Raw genomic sequence first — 16,428 nt, forward strand, 5'->3', positions numbered from 1 at the left:
CTTTCCAGCGTCTTGTTTGATGCATACATTTTGTTTGATACAGTTATTTGTGCCGGTAGGCTCCACTACCTTAGCTATCTAACATCCAGTGCTTCACCACTAGGGCGGAAATCCTTATTGATGTACAGGCTTGCTGTCTCGATCCCTCAACGTCTTGCGTTGCCCTATACACCATCCCAAATGTATTTGTAACTCCAAATCCATGTAAGCGCCGCTAACCATTTCCTTAAGTACGGCCGTGGTATCAAAAGAGCCTCAGAGAAACAAAGAAGAGAACAACAGGTTTGTAGAAAAGAAGAACATAAAAAAACTCCCATCCTGATTCGAGACTTTTAAGCCATGATACTGGATGATCCTGCATGGCAGCCTCTCTCGTGTCGCTTCATGTTGCTTCGAACGCTAAACGCCTTTCCGCAGCCCGGCTGCGTACACTTGAACGGCTTTTCTCCAGTATGGCTGTAGTTGTGGATCTTGAGACTGCTTGGGCGAGAGAATGCCTTGTTGCAAGTCTGACAGACATAACGATCCTGTGATTGAGGGTATGTCGCTTGGCTAGAAGGAGCAATGTAATGATGGTGCTCCCACATATTCGGCGCCGGAATGCTCGATGCTGTAATCACCGGCCCCGACATGACTGGAGGGAAGTTTGAAGGCAGTGGTCTCTGTTGGTAGACTCCGTTCATACCATAGACACCATCAGCCGAGTAGTAAGAACTGGTAGACATCGCACTAGGCGATGAATTGTAGGCAGCCATAGCGTAGGGTGATGTCGTGTACATGCCACCACTGGGCATGGGCACAGAGTGGCGCTTGACGGGCATTGTCCTCTGGTGATGAGGCTCCACGTTGTTCAGCGATGATCCGAACAAGTAGTTTTGGCCAGCCATTGACGTAGGGCTATGAGCGGTTTCCACTACCGAGTCTGAGCGCATGGGCGGCGGCGATGGAGGAAGTGGGCCTCTAGCTGTGGACACAGGATCTGCCACGGTTACGTAGCCTTGACTAAACTCTGTCGGGGCTGACGAGTAGTAAGCTTGTTGCTGAGAAGGACTGCCTGGCCTGAGGGTTAGCAATTTGTCCTCGAGATTTGCTGATTCAACTTACCAGTCTCTTGATTTGAGGTTCTATCACCATCTGCTATGCCCAAAAGGTTTGAGATTGACGGGAGGGATGGCTTGTTCATATCGTCCTGCGATGCTGCTACGGTGGGTGCAGCAGAGTGCTGTTGCGGCGCCTGACGTTGCCCTGCACGTCTGACGTCTTGATACTGGCCTGCCATGACGGGGTGTACAGAGGCCGGATGAGATGTTCGAGACTCGTGGTATTGACTGTAGTGCGGACTGAAATCTGGTTGGAACGTGTGTTGGCGGTAGGGTGCATATGCTGCGACTTCCATGATTTCTCAAGAGGTTGTGTTTATATATATAGACAAGATGGTTCCGCGCCAGTCGAGGTCTTGAATGGTTGATGGTGAAGAATAGTCCGCGATGCTCGGCAATGACGGCAGGACAGATCGAGCAATGAAGCTTTACGATTTGAAGAGAATCCCGACCAGGAGATGGGTTGATGTATACACACAAAGGATGCCAGGTGGTTGAGGAGGATGTAAAGGAAAAGAAGAAGGATGGTAAGTTGGCCCAAAGACGTCAAAACACGAATATCGCCCAAGGAGATGCACTGACAGGGTAAGAAATGATGCTGCCCGCTGCGTATGGGGCTAAGGAGCAGCAAGGTTAGCGCACAGAAGATGAACAAGAGAGCTATGGTCTGTTTCTGGGGAGCGGGCAACAGTGACAGGGCAAGGCAAGATCCGGGCGGAAGCACAGAGGCAACGCAAATCTCGTGCGTGCTGGTCAGTGGTTTTAGGCGGGCAGACTTGCAGGTTGATCCCTGCGGTTAGTTTTAATCTATTCTGCCTCGACAGGTTTAAGAGAGCGCAGGGACTCTACCGACTCTGCAGGGTGTGTGAGCAGAAAAAAAGGTCCAAGTGCGATCTGCCCGGGCGATGCGATGGAGATCAGCAAAGCCTCCAAAAAGCGGCGTGCATGAGATAGATTTTGGGCAAGACGATGATGAAAGCACACGCACGAGGGGTTGCAAGCCTGATGCGTGCATCCTCCACTTGTCACCTACTGCTGCGAGTCCGAAGCTTACGTAGCCGGGGCCTCTTTTTGCTCCAAAGGTTTCACATTATTGCGGATGAGAACCTGTGGCGTTTTAGACGTATCAGTGATGGGCGATAGCCGAAGCCCATCAACAGAGGATCCCTTCGGCATGGCTGTAGTTTAATGATATGCACGGTCAGCTCTTCGTGGTGGTAGAAGCATTCTTTGGTAGGTTTCAAGAGACAAAGTGTCCAAGGACGCACACACGGACAGCGCCCCCGACTAGCTAGTCTGTTGCGCCAGGCGTCAAACCGGCGGGACAAACGAACTTGCAGGGAGTTTGGCTTCTGCCGCCTCGCTTACGAGCAAGAAAGAGAGACTCGAGAGGACAAGCAAAAGACGTCCAAGTTCTCGGGCTCCAAGATCCAATCAGAGGCCTGACATTTTGGCCCTTGTAGGTTCCGAACCGCAGATTATTGTTGCGCGCCTCATCAGGGCAGTGCTCTAGAGTATGTTGGTTTGGTGAATTGAACATGGGCTTGTTAAAATCTCTTGCATATAGATCTTTATTGGCATGTGCTGTGGACCAAGGCACGCCTCTGTTCTCACGGCAAAAGGCACGAGTGTAGTTCTCGGAGTGTTTGGCTCGTGGGCGATCGGCAGCGATCCATGTCTTCTGGCGTTTCCTGTGATCGACCGACCCCCTCTCCGCTTCCAGGTGTCAGTTTCATAATTAACGTTAAGATGATGGCTTGTGGAGTTTAACGCGCGCGAGCACACACACACACACAACGGTTGCCCTGTGTTCGATGCGATCGCGCATCCACTGCCGAAATGATGGTCAGCAAGAAGAACAACTCTTTTCGAGTGTCGCGAACGACATCTCGTGTGACCTAGCCACGTTTATCTGCTGGACATCGCGTAGGTACGTTATCCTGCCGCAATGCGCCGGCCATGCAATTTGTTGCAGGTACCAGGATCTTCCCCCAGCAGTCGTCATCAACGTCTTGATCGACAAGTCGCGTGGTGGAAAAGGCGATCAAGGCGATTTTTAGCAGGAGGAACACAACAACTCTGGTTGACGGCTTTGATATGACGACGATCAAATGTCGGTTATGTTCTCTCTACTTGGAGTACCATTATGAGGAGGTAGGAGGATACCATCCAACATCATGCTTTTGAGCAGGCATTCTCACATGCTCGACACACCTCTGAAGAAGCCTGTTTCACAAACTTCTCCCACCATTTCCGCACGAAGGACCGTTTTCTGTCAAATGTCTCAACCACAACTCGCTGCTTGCGTTCATTATGGCGACTTGCTACACGTAGATGTCAGTTCAGGGTGAGAACTGATTGAGATTACAGGTGTTTCGGGTTGATCCTTGCTTATAACCCCAGGGTTACCATTTGCTTAATTTTCTTTTGTGCTTCAAGGGACTCGGAAGGTGAGGAGGGCATCCACAATAATTCACACCGCCGCCTCAGCCAAAACATGAGCACACGCGTAACTGGCTCCGCAAAAACAATCACAACTTCAATCAGCTGTTTCCATATCGATGAGAAGTTGAATTTCTCCGTCCCACTTGAATCTGTGGCTGTTCAGGGCCGCTTGCGACTGCCTGTGATGACGGCTGGGGCGGGAATACAAGACATGAGCGTGGACTCTCCTTCAATTCTCGTACTCGGAGCATGCACAATCGCTTAAGCAACGGATAGGTCCGAGCACCACCAGAAGGATAATAGAGTGCGCCATTTATGAGTCAGTGTCTCTGTACAACAAGCTGCGACTTTCCAGCATCTATGGACCATGACACTACAGGCAGGTACCGGTTTCGTCCACGACAGCGTCTTCAAACAGCCTTGAGAAGGACCACCTTCAGCCTCAAACCCTTTCGACTCATGACACTTGTTGAATGAGCTTCATTTCGAGCCCCTTCTACAGCGAGTGTTCAGCAGTACAGGTCACATCACGCATAACAAAACAACAGATTGAAAAAAGCCACTTGCCAATCACATCCGCTCAGATAAATTAATTGTCGAAAAACGCGTGTCACGGATGCTCTTGAACACCCACTCCGACGTCACATTCAGCAAAACGATCCGGCTTTCCCATCTCTCGACTTACAGGGCTTCAAGAGATGGCCCAATAAAGAGAAATGATTAAATCTTGTTCAGATGCCCTGGATACAGGGACGACACGAAGGAACGTCATATTATACAAGATTGATTATCGACTTTCATCTCAAGCTAGGTCATCCCCAGTCCCTCACCATTGACAAGGCAGCGGTGGTCAGGTCAACACTCCAATCGGAGGATGGTCGAGGTCGACTCAGAACAACTCGTGACGCCGTGGATATGGAACGCCGTCAGCTAGTGTCGAGGACATTGATGCACCGGATCGGATGGTCCCCCATCATCTGCCATCCTGCCTCGGCGATAAATCTGTGGGCCCCGCTGTTGGCTCGGGTCCGACCTCACAAGTGTGCAGATGTCATGCATGATGGATGCAAACGACTATCCAAAAACGGTGTGCGATCCTGCCTGGTAGCAGCGACTGTTCCTCACAAGTCTGCTCCTGCAGAGACGAGCATGCATCTCGCACTCTAACAACAACCTGATATCACAAGGTCATGTCTAATAAACACACACCGCCTCCAATAGTGCAGTCAATACATAATATGTACTGGACTCGTGGGTCTATGAGCACATACAAGGCCGGGTGGCAGGGCAATGTCTCGGACATGGATCTGACTCAAACACACACAACTGCTAAATCTAGACAAAAATGTCTCTGGATCCAATACTGCTTTCCTAGCGAACTTCACGCGCCGAGATATTCGTACCTTGACTGTCCCAGAGCTATGGTACTGTGATGGCTTGGGGTTTGTGACGAGAAAATTGGTCTGCATTGCAAAACGATGAGGCGGTCGACTCTCTGATCTTGTTGCTTCTCGGTAACGCATCTGGCTCGATCCTCACTTGTTGGCTCCCGGGATCACTCGTCGATCACCCGTGTCTCTTTTTTAGACTTTGTCTACAGGCGCCGAACGGCAGTTGAAACCTCACACACCAAAATGGACGACTTGTGGTGACCGACGTCATTTGGTTCGCAGACACTACAGAATGTACTCGAAATCGCCCGCTGTAGAAGCAGAACTAGCAACAAGTGGTCTATGAGCACCATCTTGCGTTATAACTCGGGCTGCACGTGAGGCAGCGTTTGCCCTGGTGAGAACAACCCTCAGAACTGTAGCCAACAAAGCCACCAACGCCATGAACCCAGCACATATAGCATGTCCTCTCGTATAACTCGGAGCATCAGAGTCTGGGTAAAGTCGTGTCCCGACAAGAGGACCAAGCTGACCAATAATGTTCAGAAGTGCGACGTTGCTGCCACGTCCCTCCTCGCTTTGTTGGTTGTTGACGGTCCAGACAATGACAGTCGTTACGGCACTGAAGAAGCCCGCAGTGATGGGAAACGTACACAAGTACTGCGCTGTGGTTGACAGATGCATCTTGGGTGCAAGAGCGAGCAACATGTAACCAACCATCGCCAACAGTGCATGTATGATGATTGGTATCGAACGAGACTGCGACCGGTCAGAGACGATTGAGGTGACAAGGACAACAACAAAGGCGAATAGGTGTGGTGGTGCAGCTAAGCCTTGTGCTTGGACGGCCGAGTAACCCATGCTACGACTCGGTCAGCTAAACATCAGGTATGACTCCTAGTTTGCTTACTTCTGAATGATTATTGGAGCAAAAACCGGCATTGAGGAGAAAGCAACATTGAGTGAGAAGAAGCAGCCCGCAGTCATGTAGCTCTTCGGATCGCATAGAGTTCTGCGTACTGCAGACCAGTCAAATCTTTTCTTTCGACCAATTCCCGAAACTTGAGTTTGAGAAGTGCTCTCTTGTTTCCGCAAACGCAGTGTCGCTATTTCCCGTTCTCTGGTCGAGAGCCATGGAGAAGTCGAAGGCGAGTCTGGAATGATATACCAAGCCCATACAGCTACCAGTATACTTGGAAACCCTTCAATGATGAACAATAACCGCCAACTGTCAATCACGGTATGGTTACCGAGTTTGACAATGGCAAAGGCCAAAGTGCTCGCAAAACTGCTGGCTAGGGGTGCTGCTGAAATGAACAGTCCAGTACGGAAAGCGAGCTCGTTTCTTTTGTAGAAGAAAGACAAATAGAAGGGCACTCCTGGGCCAAATGCGGCTTCAGAGACTCCGAGCAATATTCTCAAGATCAAGAGTGTTCCAAATCCCGGGCTTACACTTTGTAAGGAGGCAAGGCAACCCCAGGCTAGGACGCATATCGAGATATATGCGTGTGGTGGGAAGACTTTGTACCTAAACCCTGATCATTAGTCCCGAGTCGTAATCAATTTGTGAATATCACAAAGTCGTGGATCTCAACTAACGATCACCTTTTGGTGTGGTTCGTGGGGTGACCCTGACAGCCCAGGACAGAGAGGCAAAACTGGTCGGTTTGGGAGAAAGTGCAATTCGAGGGATATAGACTTACAACAAAGTCATCCATTCGAAACAGATGTAAGAAATGTAAAATCCAGTAAGCAGCCATTCAAACTGGGTTGGGCTAAGTCTCAGACTTTTCGACATGCCTGCAACTCTAGCATTGCCGATGTCTACCAAGTTAGCAATCAGATTTGAAGATGGTCTCTTTAATGTAGGAACGTACTTGATCGATCCAAAAACGACAGCATGTATAGAAGGGCCAAGAACAGAACCAAACGGGTGTCCAACTTCCTGAGTAGGGATTTCTCTTCGTCAGGTGTGAATAGTTCCCAATCCTGCACACTGGATTTGTCGTCTTCATCGTTGTCGTCATATTCTTCCTCCTTCTCATTGTCTGGTACATTTTGGAAATTTGGAGAGTGTCCGGATTGCAGATCGTCCAACTGTATATCGTCTTTTCGCTCTGCATGGTAGTTCGGCTGGTGATTGAGGGGTAGCCCCTGCGATACCATTATTGTGTCCGGCAACGTCGTCCAATGCAACGCGGTCGGTCTTGAGATATGAGAAGACCAGGATTTGGGATGTATTTTTGGGTAGTATCAATGGCAAAGGTCTTTCGTATAACGTCGAGTTGTAAAGTGTAGTTGTTTGGTGTTCTGTCCCTGACTCCGTGCGGTCACTCGGGGGAGCGGAAACGTACCGCCGCCAGCTCCTTTCATGTCAATATACGAACATCACTCAGTACCAAATTATTATTGAAAGACGTTTCATTGTATGAATCATAATGCTTATCTAGTCGATGATATAGGGTTTCACTCCCGACCCAAACAAAAGGTGTGGTTTCCTCTCTGCCACGTCGAGGATCGTTTGAGCAAAGACCGAGTTGGCCCAAGCAAACCAACTGCCTGAGAAAATGGTTAGTGGGTTTCGGAAGTCGTTGCGAGTCAGATTGCTTACGAGTATAATCCCTTCCACGGTCGACATGTATGCTCTCGTGTATTAGACCCAGATGACTGACGCGTTTGACGGCAGAAAGAGCATCCTCAATCTCTTCATCATCATCCGAGGTCATTGCCTGCACCAGCAAACTCATAGGCCAAGCGTTCTGCAGACCTATGTGAGGTCCACCAATGCCTTTGAAGGCTTTGCCAGAAAGATAGTATGGATTGCCATTCTTCTCGAGTATCATACGACGGGTGTTTTGATAGGTCTTGTCGTCTCTTGAGACAAAACCAAGCAGTGGCAGGGCGAGCAGCGATGGCAGGTTAGCATCGTCCATTATGATAGAAGAACCATAGCCATCAACCTCAAAAGCAAACACAGAGCCATATTTCTTGTGCGAAACGACACCATGCTCCCACACGCCTTCCTCGATGGCAGCTCCGCGCGCCTTCAGATTCTCGGCGAGCTTGAGTTTGCCAGCCTTGGCCAGGACGGCCGAAGCCCGCTTCAGCTCAACAGCCATCATAGCATTGGCTGGAATGAAAAAGCCGAGGATAGTGGCATCGTCGCTAGGACGGAAAGCACTTCTCACAAGTCCAGTACCATGATTTAACGGGTTACCGTTGCCAGACAAGCTGAGGGTCTCGGTGCCTGCGTCTGTACGGCGTCGGAAAGTGTACTCGTTGTGCTGAAAAGCACCAGTCTTGGGATCGAAGGTGGATTTGGCCTGCTCATCCAGCAGCGCAAGCAAAGTGTCCAAAGCTGCATACCATCTTGGGGTCAAGAAAGCGGTAGATCCGGTGTGATTGTAGAATTGGTTGGACAAAGAGAGGAAGTGGGCAACAGAGTCCAACTCGTACTTGCACTCGAAGACGTTTGACGGCTCATATGCTGGATGGACGACATCCTCCTGACCATTGTTTGATGCAGCGAGGCGGCTGGGCGGCGGTGGTTGAAAGGCGTTGCAGTATGGCGACTCGATAACGTACTCGGCTTGGGTGTTGATAGCACCCAGTATCAGCATCTGGATAGCCTTGTCCTTCTTGGCCAGCTTTTGGTATTGGGCTAGTTGGTTGGTCGAGTCTCTGAGCCATTCTGCGTTGATGTCGCCAGTCACGATGAAACTCTGTGGACCCTGCCATGCGCCATGGCTGCTCTTGTAGGTCGACTTTTCGGTACCGTCGACGTGCCATCGTACTGTCGTGTCTAGTGTGTTTGGGAAGGCATTCTCGAAGATCCTAGCCAAGTCCTTGTCCGTCATCTTCTCGTTCATGTCGTCGATGATCTGTTCTACCAGGTCTGATTCAAAGGTGCGGCAGAGAGTTGCTGGGCGCTGGAAGGGGAGTGACATGGGGCCTTCGGAGAAAGGTGGACTAGCACGCGGTAAGCAACAGTATGCGCCGATTGGGAGAAGACATACTGCGAGAACCTCGCATAATGCTCGTATGCCGGGCATGCTGCAAGTATCTTTGCCCTTTCCTGAGGGCTTTTGAGTGGTCGCTGGGCATCCTTTGCAGGCGCCTTCTCTCCTACGGCCAGGCAGATGGCCGCAAAGCCAAGAACCGCCACGGGGGAGAACATGGTCGTCGAGTATGCGCCGAGGGAGGTCAGGTGTGCAAGACAATACAGGAGGGGATTGTGAGCTGCGAGATTGGGGTCACAAGCTCATTCTGTTCGGTTTTGGAGAAGCTGGCGACTACTCGATTCGAGTTGGTACCCCTGTGATATCTCAATGTTTGTTGATCAATCGCATTGTTCCTCGAAGCATCACGTCGCCAAAACTCCGCGCCTCGGCAGTCAGCGTCACACGCGCTTGACATTACTCAAGACTTCAATCGACCGTGTCAATCTGTGATGAGGGACGTTATTCATTACTATAATACATGATGTCTATGGTGCTACTCTTCTTTTATCCAACAAATCGCCACATGGCTTAAATCTTGTGCCTTTGGGTGTTATACACAACAATCCTATTCTTCACGCTTCGACCTATCAGTCGTTGCAATGTCGTGGGCCAGGTTGACCTCATCTACTTCCGATGTATTCGAGCGGATAACGTCAATCTCTGGGACGTCTGTCGAACCTGTTGGAGATGTTTGTTCATCAGAACCTGCTTTTGGTGGCACGTCTTCGGCCACATCCGAGCCCATTGTCTGCTCTTGCATGGTAGCGACATCCTCGCTCGCAAGTCTCTCGGCCGGGTCCATGATTTCTAGATCCGTCTCGCCGGCAAACTCGTCACCTCCGGCCGTGACGCTGGTTTGCTGAGCAAGAAATGCAGATGTTTTGGACTCTTCCTTCTCATCCTCCAACATGAGCTCTCTTCGGAAGTCTTCCATCAGCGATTTCTCTCGGGCCGCCTTGATCTTCCTCCTCTGGTTCTCAGTAAAGGAGAACTGATGGAGAACTGTCTCGATCCTTTCTTCTACGAGGCCCTTGACATGGAAAGCCAGTGGCCGCGTAGAGAAGATTCCTGCGAATCTGTAGCTGAGCCACAAATATGCGACGATAGCCTTGTGTAACTGCTCCAGTTGGCGAAGATAATCTCTGCTCGGCGACATGTCCAGCTCCAACACTTCGAGGGGCATCTCTGCAATATCATAAAGAGCACCGCCACTTTGCTGTTCGATGCAACGCGCGAATGCTGGCATAAGTCTACTGATTAGTTCCTTGTCGCTCTTGGATGCGGGACATGCGCAGAGAATGTTTCGGTCCGTTGTAGTCAAACCTTGAATTGGTTCGATCAGGTCTGCAATCCAGAGCTGATCTCTCAAGCCACAAAGATGAAATCTTGAGTGCATCTGAGAAAGCTCATGCAGTCGCATAAGGATGTATGAAAAAGGTGTCCCTGGAGGGAAATATGAGGCAAAACGTTCAAGGATAGGTGCAGGAGGGAAGAGCCCCGCGGAGCGGATCGGTTCAGGTTCTTCCTTCATCGCTTTGGCAATGACAGGGAAGTCGAAGTCTTCAAGCGTAGTAACAAGTCCCAATGTCGAATCCTCGGGTTTCGAAGGCTCCTTTCCGGCGTCAGCAGCCTGTGATGATGACTCCACGTTTGGCTGCGACTCGATGGTTTCTGCGGGTGCCGCAATCACTGATGAAGCTTCAGCAGAGGCTTCCATGGATTGTAAAATCACGGCAGGAGCCTCAGTGATGTGCTCCTTTCCAGGTTCCGACTCTCCTTTGGCCTCCGCAAGACTCTGAGCGGCTGCCTCCTCGGCGGCCTTGTTTGCCTGATAGGCACTCTTGTAACGACCGGCACGTCCAGCGATTTGCTTGATGTCCGGGACAGCCAGAGTTCTTTGACGGAAACCATCGAATTTGGACGAAGACTCGAAAATGACACGTTTGATACTCAGATTGAGACCCATACCAATGGCATCACTAGCAACTAGGAAGTCGTAATCGTTGTCAGGGTCGTTGAACAAGCGTGCTTGCTGGGCTCTGGTCTCGGGAGGTAAACTGCCATATACGGTAGCAACCTTTCTTCCAGTAGTCTGCTCGATTTGTTTTCGAAGAGCGTGAATACCCATGACACTGAAACTGACGATGCAGTCACCTTTGCGCAGCTTCTTGAGGTTGCCTTGCAAACTCTTGTCGGCCATTTGCAAAGGACTCAGACGCTCATATTCGTGAACGACAAGCTTCTCACCAATCGAGGCGCACAGTTCACGGATCAAAGGGACGGTACGAGTCTCACCACACAAGTGAACCTCGCGGGCCTTGACACCAAGGACAGCTTGGGTCCAAGCCCAACCTCGCTCAGCATTTCCTATCATTTGGATTTCATCGATGACGGCAACATCGACGTCCTTGTTGAGAGGCATCATCTCAACGGTACAACTTGTCAGGTCGCTGGTCAGGGAGTCATTAGGGGCACGTTTTTCCTCTCCGGTGACAAGCATGCACTCCTTGCCCTTTGCATTGAGCCTTGTGTAAACCTCGTGAGCAAGCAGACGTAGAGGGCCGGCGTAGACACCAGTCTTGGCCTGTTCTAAGCGTTGTAAAGCATGGTAAGTCTTGCCAGAATTGGTCGGACCGACGTGGAGATGGATGGTTCGGTGGACGGTGCGGGTAGCGGGATACCATTCGGTAGGGTAGCGCAAATCAGCAAGGGCCTTTTGGTTACGGATGTCGGAGGGGGTGAAACGCGCGCTTGTAACATGATTGTAAAAGGCATATTTGATGCGATCAATCAAGCCGTTGGCACCTCTTTCAAACCAGGAGTCGCGGAGAGCTTGATGGTCCTTTCTCCTGGCAGCAACCACAGGTTGGGTAGAGTCCTTGTCGCCAGGATTGAATATGTTGTTTGTGAAGAGTTTCCATGTCTCTCTAAAGGAGCCTTCGCTGTCCAGTTTCTGACCGATGGGAGTAGTTTTTAGCTCGGAACGCAGAGATTCGAGATTTTCTCTCAGGACGTCGGAGAACTTTTGCTTGGGACGGGAGAGCTCCCTGCGTATAAGGGGACGTTTGGCATCCGAGTGGGAGTTTTTCTTGCTGAATGAAGCGTCTCGTCGGGCGTGGCGGGTGGTGGAGAAGTTGCGAGACTGGAGTTCGCGGCGAAGGCGTAGAGAATTGGAGGGACAGGAGACCAGTCTGCCTGCTTGACGAGTGGCTGCGAGCATTACCTCTCGCTGGCACACTGATGCGACAAAAGAAATGGCGAGATGGCAGCAAAGGTGAAGATTCGGAGTCGCAGTGGCACAAGCACAAATGACATGCAAGATGCAGCATGGCACATGCACACGGTCGAGAGCGGCTTGGCGACTCTCATCTCCGCATCTCCCGCTGTCAAGCATCAACCAGCAACCAGCAACCAACCCAAGTCACCATCGCTTCTTGCCCAATTCCCTACAAAGACGCTTCTTTCCAGCATGGGCGTCTCCATCATAGACGCCCAGCGCGACAGTGAGTTCCCTCATCTGCCGACACGTCTCTTTAGTCTGACCATGACCCGATAGTCATTCTAAATGTGATCCGCTCCACCACCCAGGGCCAAGTACGTCCATGCAACCACTGAACATGTCGCCAATCCTCCCCTCCGTCTAACCAGTCCAAACAGTGGAAAGTCTTGGTACTCGACGACACAAGCAAGAAACTGCTCGACAATGTCCTCCATGCCGACGACATCCTGAATGAGAGCATTACCAGTATGCCCTCCCCTGACACTCTCCACCACCCGCCGCTCCCCCTGACACATGCTGCCCGTAGACATCGAGAAGATTGAGGACCGTCGTCCAAAGAACCCCGATGTCGACGCCATCTACCTAATCTCTCCTCAAACACACATTGTCGACTGTGTCATGGCCGATCTGGAAAGGCGACGCTATAGAAAGACAAACCTGATCTGGACCTCGTTACTCCCGCCACACATGAAAGAGCGTTTGGACAAATCTGCTGTCGCCCGCGACCAAATCACAATCTTTCGCGTACTCAACGTCGACTTCTTCCCTCGCGAGTCCCACCTTGTCACTTTCAGAGACCCATGGAGTTTTCCTATTCTATTCCACCCCGCCTGTAACAACCTCATCCGCCAGCACATGGAGGATCTCGCCCAGAAGATTGTCGGTGTCTGTGTAGCTCTAGGCGAATTTCCCGACATCAGATACTACCGCCCACGCACTCCTACCCATGAGGCTAGTGTACTCTGCTCTCATCTGGCTCGTTTTGTCCAGGAAGAGCTCAATCTATATGCCAACTTCCACAAAGACTTCCCTCCACCAAGCAATCGTCCTCGCGCCACTCTTTACATCACTGACAGATCCATGGACGTCTTTGCTCCTTTACTCCACGAGTTCACCTACCAGGCAATGGCTCACGATCTGCTCCCCATCCGCGAAGGAGACAAAATCACTTACAAGACCATTGTCAATCAAGGAACGCCTAAACAGGAAGAAAAGGATTACGAGATTTCGGAAAAGGACCGTATCTGGGTCGAGAATCGCCATCTCCACATGAAGGATACCATCGAAAAGCTCATGGGTGACTTTCAGAAATTTATCGATGAAAATCCTCACTTCACCAAAGAGAGCGATCCTAGTGGTATGAATGGTCTTAATACTATCAAGGACATGCTGGCTGGTCTCCCGCAATTTGAAGAGATGAAGGGAGCTTACTCTTTGCACCTTGGTATGGCCCAAGAATGTATGGATCTTTTCCAGCGCCACAAACTCCCAGACATGGCTTCAGTGGAGCAGGTATGTACAGACTATTCTTGCCAGAATCTTCAACTGACTCGATTATCAGATTCTGGCTACCGGTCTTGACGAGGATTACCGAAAACCGAAACACGTAACGGATCAGGTCGTAAGAACTCTGGACGACGATGCTATTGTTATGCCGGACAGACTTCGCTTGATTGCGCTCTATCTAATTTATAAGGATGGTCTACTTCCTGCAGATCTCATCAAACTCTTGCTTCATGCTCAGCTGCCTCCTCAACATGCCGAGATGTTGCACAACTTTGGCCTTTTGGGAGTTCGGACATCAAGAAATCTGAAGGATTCCCGCCCTCCACCTATTCCACTATTCCCTCAGAAGCCACCGCCGACCTTGGTTCAAGAAGAGTATGCTCTGAGTCGCTTCGAAACAGCTCTCCAACGGTTGTTGGCAAACCATGCAACCAACACGGTTGATGCCACCGTGTTCCCCTACATTAAGCCACCGATTGATCTTGGTGAGAACGACATTGGCCCTGCGCCTACTTCTTTACGATCTGCCAAGCCAACTTGGGCAAAAGCAAAATCGTCAACCACAGAGCCCCGGCAAAGAGTCATTGTGTTCATGGCAGGTGGTGCGACATACTCGGAGAGCCGTGTTTGCTATGACATGACGCGCCAGAGTAATAAGGAGGTGTTCCTGCTCACCAGCCATATGCTCACACCAGCTTTCTTCCTCCGACAGGTGGGTGATCTCAGTACGGACAAACGCAAGCTAGGTATACCTGCCGAACAACCACCTAAACAGGCCCCTGCTCACTTGTTCGAGCGCGACGAGCCACCACCACCAGCACCCCGGCCCGTACAGGCTCCTCTGAAACCTGCCGTGCCAGCTCAGCCGCCCACTCAGGCCATGAACAACATGAGCCTCAACTCAAAGCAGGCAAACGGGACAGCGACAGCAACACCAGCGCCGAGTTCATCAAAGCTTCAAAAGGATCCCGAGAAGAAGAAACGACACTTCTTTTCGAGCAAGCGATGAGGAGAGAAAACTTTTTCTTGAAAATGTTAGCGTAGCATTAGGAGGCGTTTGGGGACAAAATGTCGATATTTCCGCAACTTTTGGTATTCCTGTAAATTCTATTCAAAGATAGGAGAGCGCAGGCGCTTAGTGAGTTTTTGCAAGGAATTAGCGCAGCGTCCGGAAGTGATGTACTAATTATCTTAATTGATGGTAAACACACAAAGAAGTCGGTTGCTATGACTGGATGTTTCTTGAGATTTGTTATGCGGCTTGAGTCGGGCGCGTAGACTGCAAGTCTGCAAGTTTGCAACCGTGATGGCAAGGCACTCAATCATGTGACGCAATGCTCAAGGCTCCCGCACCCCGAATGTGAAGCTCGTCTATCCTCCTTCACACAGCCAACTACCCGAGCCCTGCAAGTCAACGAGAACAACAGCAGTCGCATCAGTTCAAATGGCATCAACACAGCAAGAGAAGGCGGATCCTCATGGACCGACCGCGCCTGCTTCCTCGGCAAGCAAGTCGTTCGTTCCGTTAGGTGAGGAGAGAAGCGCACCCGATTCACGTCACCAATCTTGCGCATCATGACTAATGTTTGGCAGAGAACAACCCCGAGGTAATGAGCTCGCTGCTGCACAAACTCGGTCTCTCATCACAGCTCGCCTTCCACGACGTCTTTAGCATCGACGAGCCCGAACTGCTTGCCTTTGTCCCTCGCCCGGCATGTGCACTCCTCCTAGTCTTTCCTGTCAGCGACACATACGAATCATTCCGTCACAGTGAAGACCACGACAAGGCAGAGTACGAAGGCTCTGGCCCTAATGAGGAGGTCGTGTGGTACAAACAGACTATCGGCAACGCCTGCGGCTTGATTGGCGTTCTCCATGCTGTGAGCAATGGTCCCGCTCGCGACTTCATCACTCCCGCCTCGGATCTGGCAAAGCTTCTTGAGGATGCCATCGTCCTCAAGCCTGCCCAGCGTGCTGACCTGCTGTACGAATCTCAAGCTCTTGAAAACGCACATCAGGCCGCAGCCACTGGTGGAGACACTGCTGCTCCTTCAGCAGAGGACAACGTTGATTTGCACTATGTCTGCTTCGTCAAGTCGTCTACCAATCACCTCTGGGAGATGGATGGCCGTCGCAAGGGTCCTCTCAATAGAGGCCCCTTGTCCCCAGACGAAGACGTCCTGAGCGATAATGCTCTCAACATGGGCGTCCGCAGTTTCCTTCAACGAGAGACTGAGGCCGGAGGTGGCGATTTGCGTTTCAGTCTCATTGCCCTCTCGCAATCACTCGACTGAAGCATTGCCGAGAATACCGGCCATAAGGACAAAGGAGCCTCAGAGAGTTGCTTAGTCCACGAAAACGGTCACCACGTGTTTGTGGGTCCAGGCCCTCTTCTTTACGATTCATGAGGTATGTAAGCTAGGGATGCGGCCGGCACGATGAACGGTTTGGCACGCGAAGTCTGAATCCAAACAACGACACCACCAAAAGAGTGCATTCCTCTGCACCACCGTAGAGCCCGCAATTCGATATGAGGCATGCGGCAAAACGTCCACGAAGGATATCAGTGCAAGTGCCGATAACCGTCTAAAACTTCCCCGAATAATGGTATGAACTGAAATCTTTAGCTCCCCTGAGGTTGCTTTCAGCAAATCTTCTTCACCTCTCCTTTTCTCCTTTCTTGACCCTTTGTGCCGTCTGCAAAC

The 16,428-nt window shown here is 50.9% G+C and overlaps 6 protein-coding genes across 6 annotated transcripts; 2 read left to right on the forward strand and 4 right to left on the reverse strand.

The window, feature by feature from the left end:
* Positions 1-94: 94 nt before the first annotated feature.
* On the reverse strand, positions 95-1,762 carry M438DRAFT_313334 (uncharacterized protein). The gene is made up of 2 exons (XM_029902551.1): positions 1,105-1,762; positions 95-1,054 (listed from the first exon to the last, which is right to left on the reverse strand). The coding sequence occupies exons 1-2, from the start codon at positions 1,394-1,396 to the stop codon at positions 333-335; spliced, it is 1,014 nt and encodes a 337-aa protein (XP_029764302.1). The 5' UTR covers positions 1,397-1,762; the 3' UTR covers positions 95-332.
* Positions 1,763-4,838: 3,076 nt separating this feature from the next.
* M438DRAFT_343205 (MFS general substrate transporter) lies at positions 4,839-7,213 on the reverse strand. Its single transcript, XM_029904930.1, has 4 exons — positions 6,814-7,213; positions 6,640-6,760; positions 5,847-6,464; positions 4,839-5,798 (listed from the first exon to the last, which is right to left on the reverse strand). Exons 1-4 carry the CDS (start codon positions 7,100-7,102, stop codon positions 5,222-5,224), a joined length of 1,605 nt encoding a protein of 534 aa, XP_029764303.1. The 5' UTR covers positions 7,103-7,213; the 3' UTR covers positions 4,839-5,221.
* Positions 7,214-7,329: 116 nt separating this feature from the next.
* Positions 7,330-9,281, reverse strand: M438DRAFT_403388 (uncharacterized protein). The gene is made up of 3 exons (XM_029909656.1): positions 8,953-9,281; positions 7,548-8,905; positions 7,330-7,495 (listed from the first exon to the last, which is right to left on the reverse strand). The coding sequence occupies exons 1-3, from the start codon at positions 9,111-9,113 to the stop codon at positions 7,383-7,385; spliced, it is 1,632 nt and encodes a 543-aa protein (XP_029764304.1). The 5' UTR covers positions 9,114-9,281; the 3' UTR covers positions 7,330-7,382.
* An 8-nt stretch (positions 9,282-9,289) lies between these two features.
* M438DRAFT_395084 (P-loop containing nucleoside triphosphate hydrolase protein) lies at positions 9,290-12,306 on the reverse strand (the record flags this gene model as incomplete). Its single annotated transcript, XM_029909194.1, has 4 exons — positions 9,290-9,788; positions 9,825-10,549; positions 10,670-11,744; positions 12,161-12,306. 4 exons carry the CDS (start codon positions 12,304-12,306, stop codon positions 9,503-9,505), a joined length of 2,232 nt encoding a protein of 743 aa, XP_029764305.1. The 3' UTR covers positions 9,290-9,502.
* Positions 12,307-12,341: 35 nt separating this feature from the next.
* Positions 12,342-15,180, forward strand: M438DRAFT_343207 (Sec1-like protein). Its single transcript, XM_029904931.1, has 5 exons — positions 12,342-12,440; positions 12,494-12,531; positions 12,595-12,682; positions 12,744-13,729; positions 13,779-15,180. Exons 1-5 carry the CDS (start codon positions 12,407-12,409, stop codon positions 14,730-14,732), a joined length of 2,100 nt encoding a protein of 699 aa, XP_029764306.1. The 5' UTR covers positions 12,342-12,406; the 3' UTR covers positions 14,733-15,180.
* Positions 15,105-16,388, forward strand: M438DRAFT_343209 (cysteine proteinase). Its single transcript, XM_029904932.1, has 2 exons — positions 15,105-15,252; positions 15,317-16,388. The coding sequence occupies exons 1-2, from the start codon at positions 15,168-15,170 to the stop codon at positions 16,015-16,017; spliced, it is 786 nt and encodes a 261-aa protein (XP_029764307.1). The 5' UTR covers positions 15,105-15,167; the 3' UTR covers positions 16,018-16,388.
* Positions 16,389-16,428: the final 40 nt, after the last annotated feature.

This window comes from Aureobasidium pullulans, assembly GCF_000721785.1.
Source record: "Aureobasidium pullulans EXF-150 unplaced genomic scaffold scaffold_3, whole genome shotgun sequence".
In the NCBI taxonomy this organism is placed as follows: Eukaryota; Fungi; Ascomycota; class Dothideomycetes; order Dothideales; family Saccotheciaceae; genus Aureobasidium; species Aureobasidium pullulans.

What these genes read in the sequence shown, in the direction of transcription:
- M438DRAFT_313334 (XM_029902551.1), bottom strand. Translation starts at nt 1,396, where the DNA reads ATGGAAGTCGCAGCATATGCACCCTACCGCCAACACACGTTCCAACCA. An exon ending in AACCTCAAATCAAGAGACTG is followed by an intron (nt 1,055 to 1,104) that starts GTAAGTTGAATC and finishes CCCTCAGGCCAG; the next exon opens with GCAGTCCTTCTCAGCAACAA.
- M438DRAFT_343205 (XM_029904930.1), bottom strand. Translation starts at nt 7,102, where the DNA reads ATGGTATCGCAGGGGCTACCCCTCAATCACCAGCCGAACTACCATGCA. An exon ending in GTCGTTTTTGGATCGATCAA is followed by an intron (nt 6,761 to 6,813) that starts GTACGTTCCTAC and finishes CTAACTTGGTAG; the next exon opens with ACATCGGCAATGCTAGAGTT. An exon ending in GCTCCAATAATCATTCAGAA is followed by an intron (nt 5,799 to 5,846) that starts GTAAGCAAACTA and finishes ACCGAGTCGTAG; the next exon opens with CATGGGTTACTCGGCCGTCC.
- M438DRAFT_403388 (XM_029909656.1), bottom strand. Translation starts at nt 9,113, where the DNA reads ATGTTCTCCCCCGTGGCGGTTCTTGGCTTTGCGGCCATCTGCCTGGCC. An exon ending in CATTATGCGAGGTTCTCGCA is followed by an intron (nt 8,906 to 8,952) that starts GTATGTCTTCTC and finishes ACCGCGTGCTAG; the next exon opens with TCCACCTTTCTCCGAAGGCC. An exon ending in CCGTGGAAGGGATTATACTC is followed by an intron (nt 7,496 to 7,547) that starts GTAAGCAATCTG and finishes CCATTTTCTCAG; the next exon opens with GCAGTTGGTTTGCTTGGGCC.
- M438DRAFT_343207 (XM_029904931.1), top strand. Translation starts at nt 12,407, where the DNA reads ATGGGCGTCTCCATCATAGACGCCCAGCGCGACA. An exon ending in CATAGACGCCCAGCGCGACA is followed by an intron (nt 12,441 to 12,493) that starts GTGAGTTCCCTC and finishes ATGACCCGATAG; the next exon opens with TCATTCTAAATGTGATCCGC. An exon ending in GCTCCACCACCCAGGGCCAA is followed by an intron (nt 12,532 to 12,594) that starts GTACGTCCATGC and finishes CAGTCCAAACAG; the next exon opens with TGGAAAGTCTTGGTACTCGA.
- M438DRAFT_343209 (XM_029904932.1), top strand. Translation starts at nt 15,168, where the DNA reads ATGGCATCAACACAGCAAGAGAAGGCGGATCCTCATGGACCGACCGCG. An exon ending in CAAGTCGTTCGTTCCGTTAG is followed by an intron (nt 15,253 to 15,316) that starts GTGAGGAGAGAA and finishes AATGTTTGGCAG; the next exon opens with AGAACAACCCCGAGGTAATG.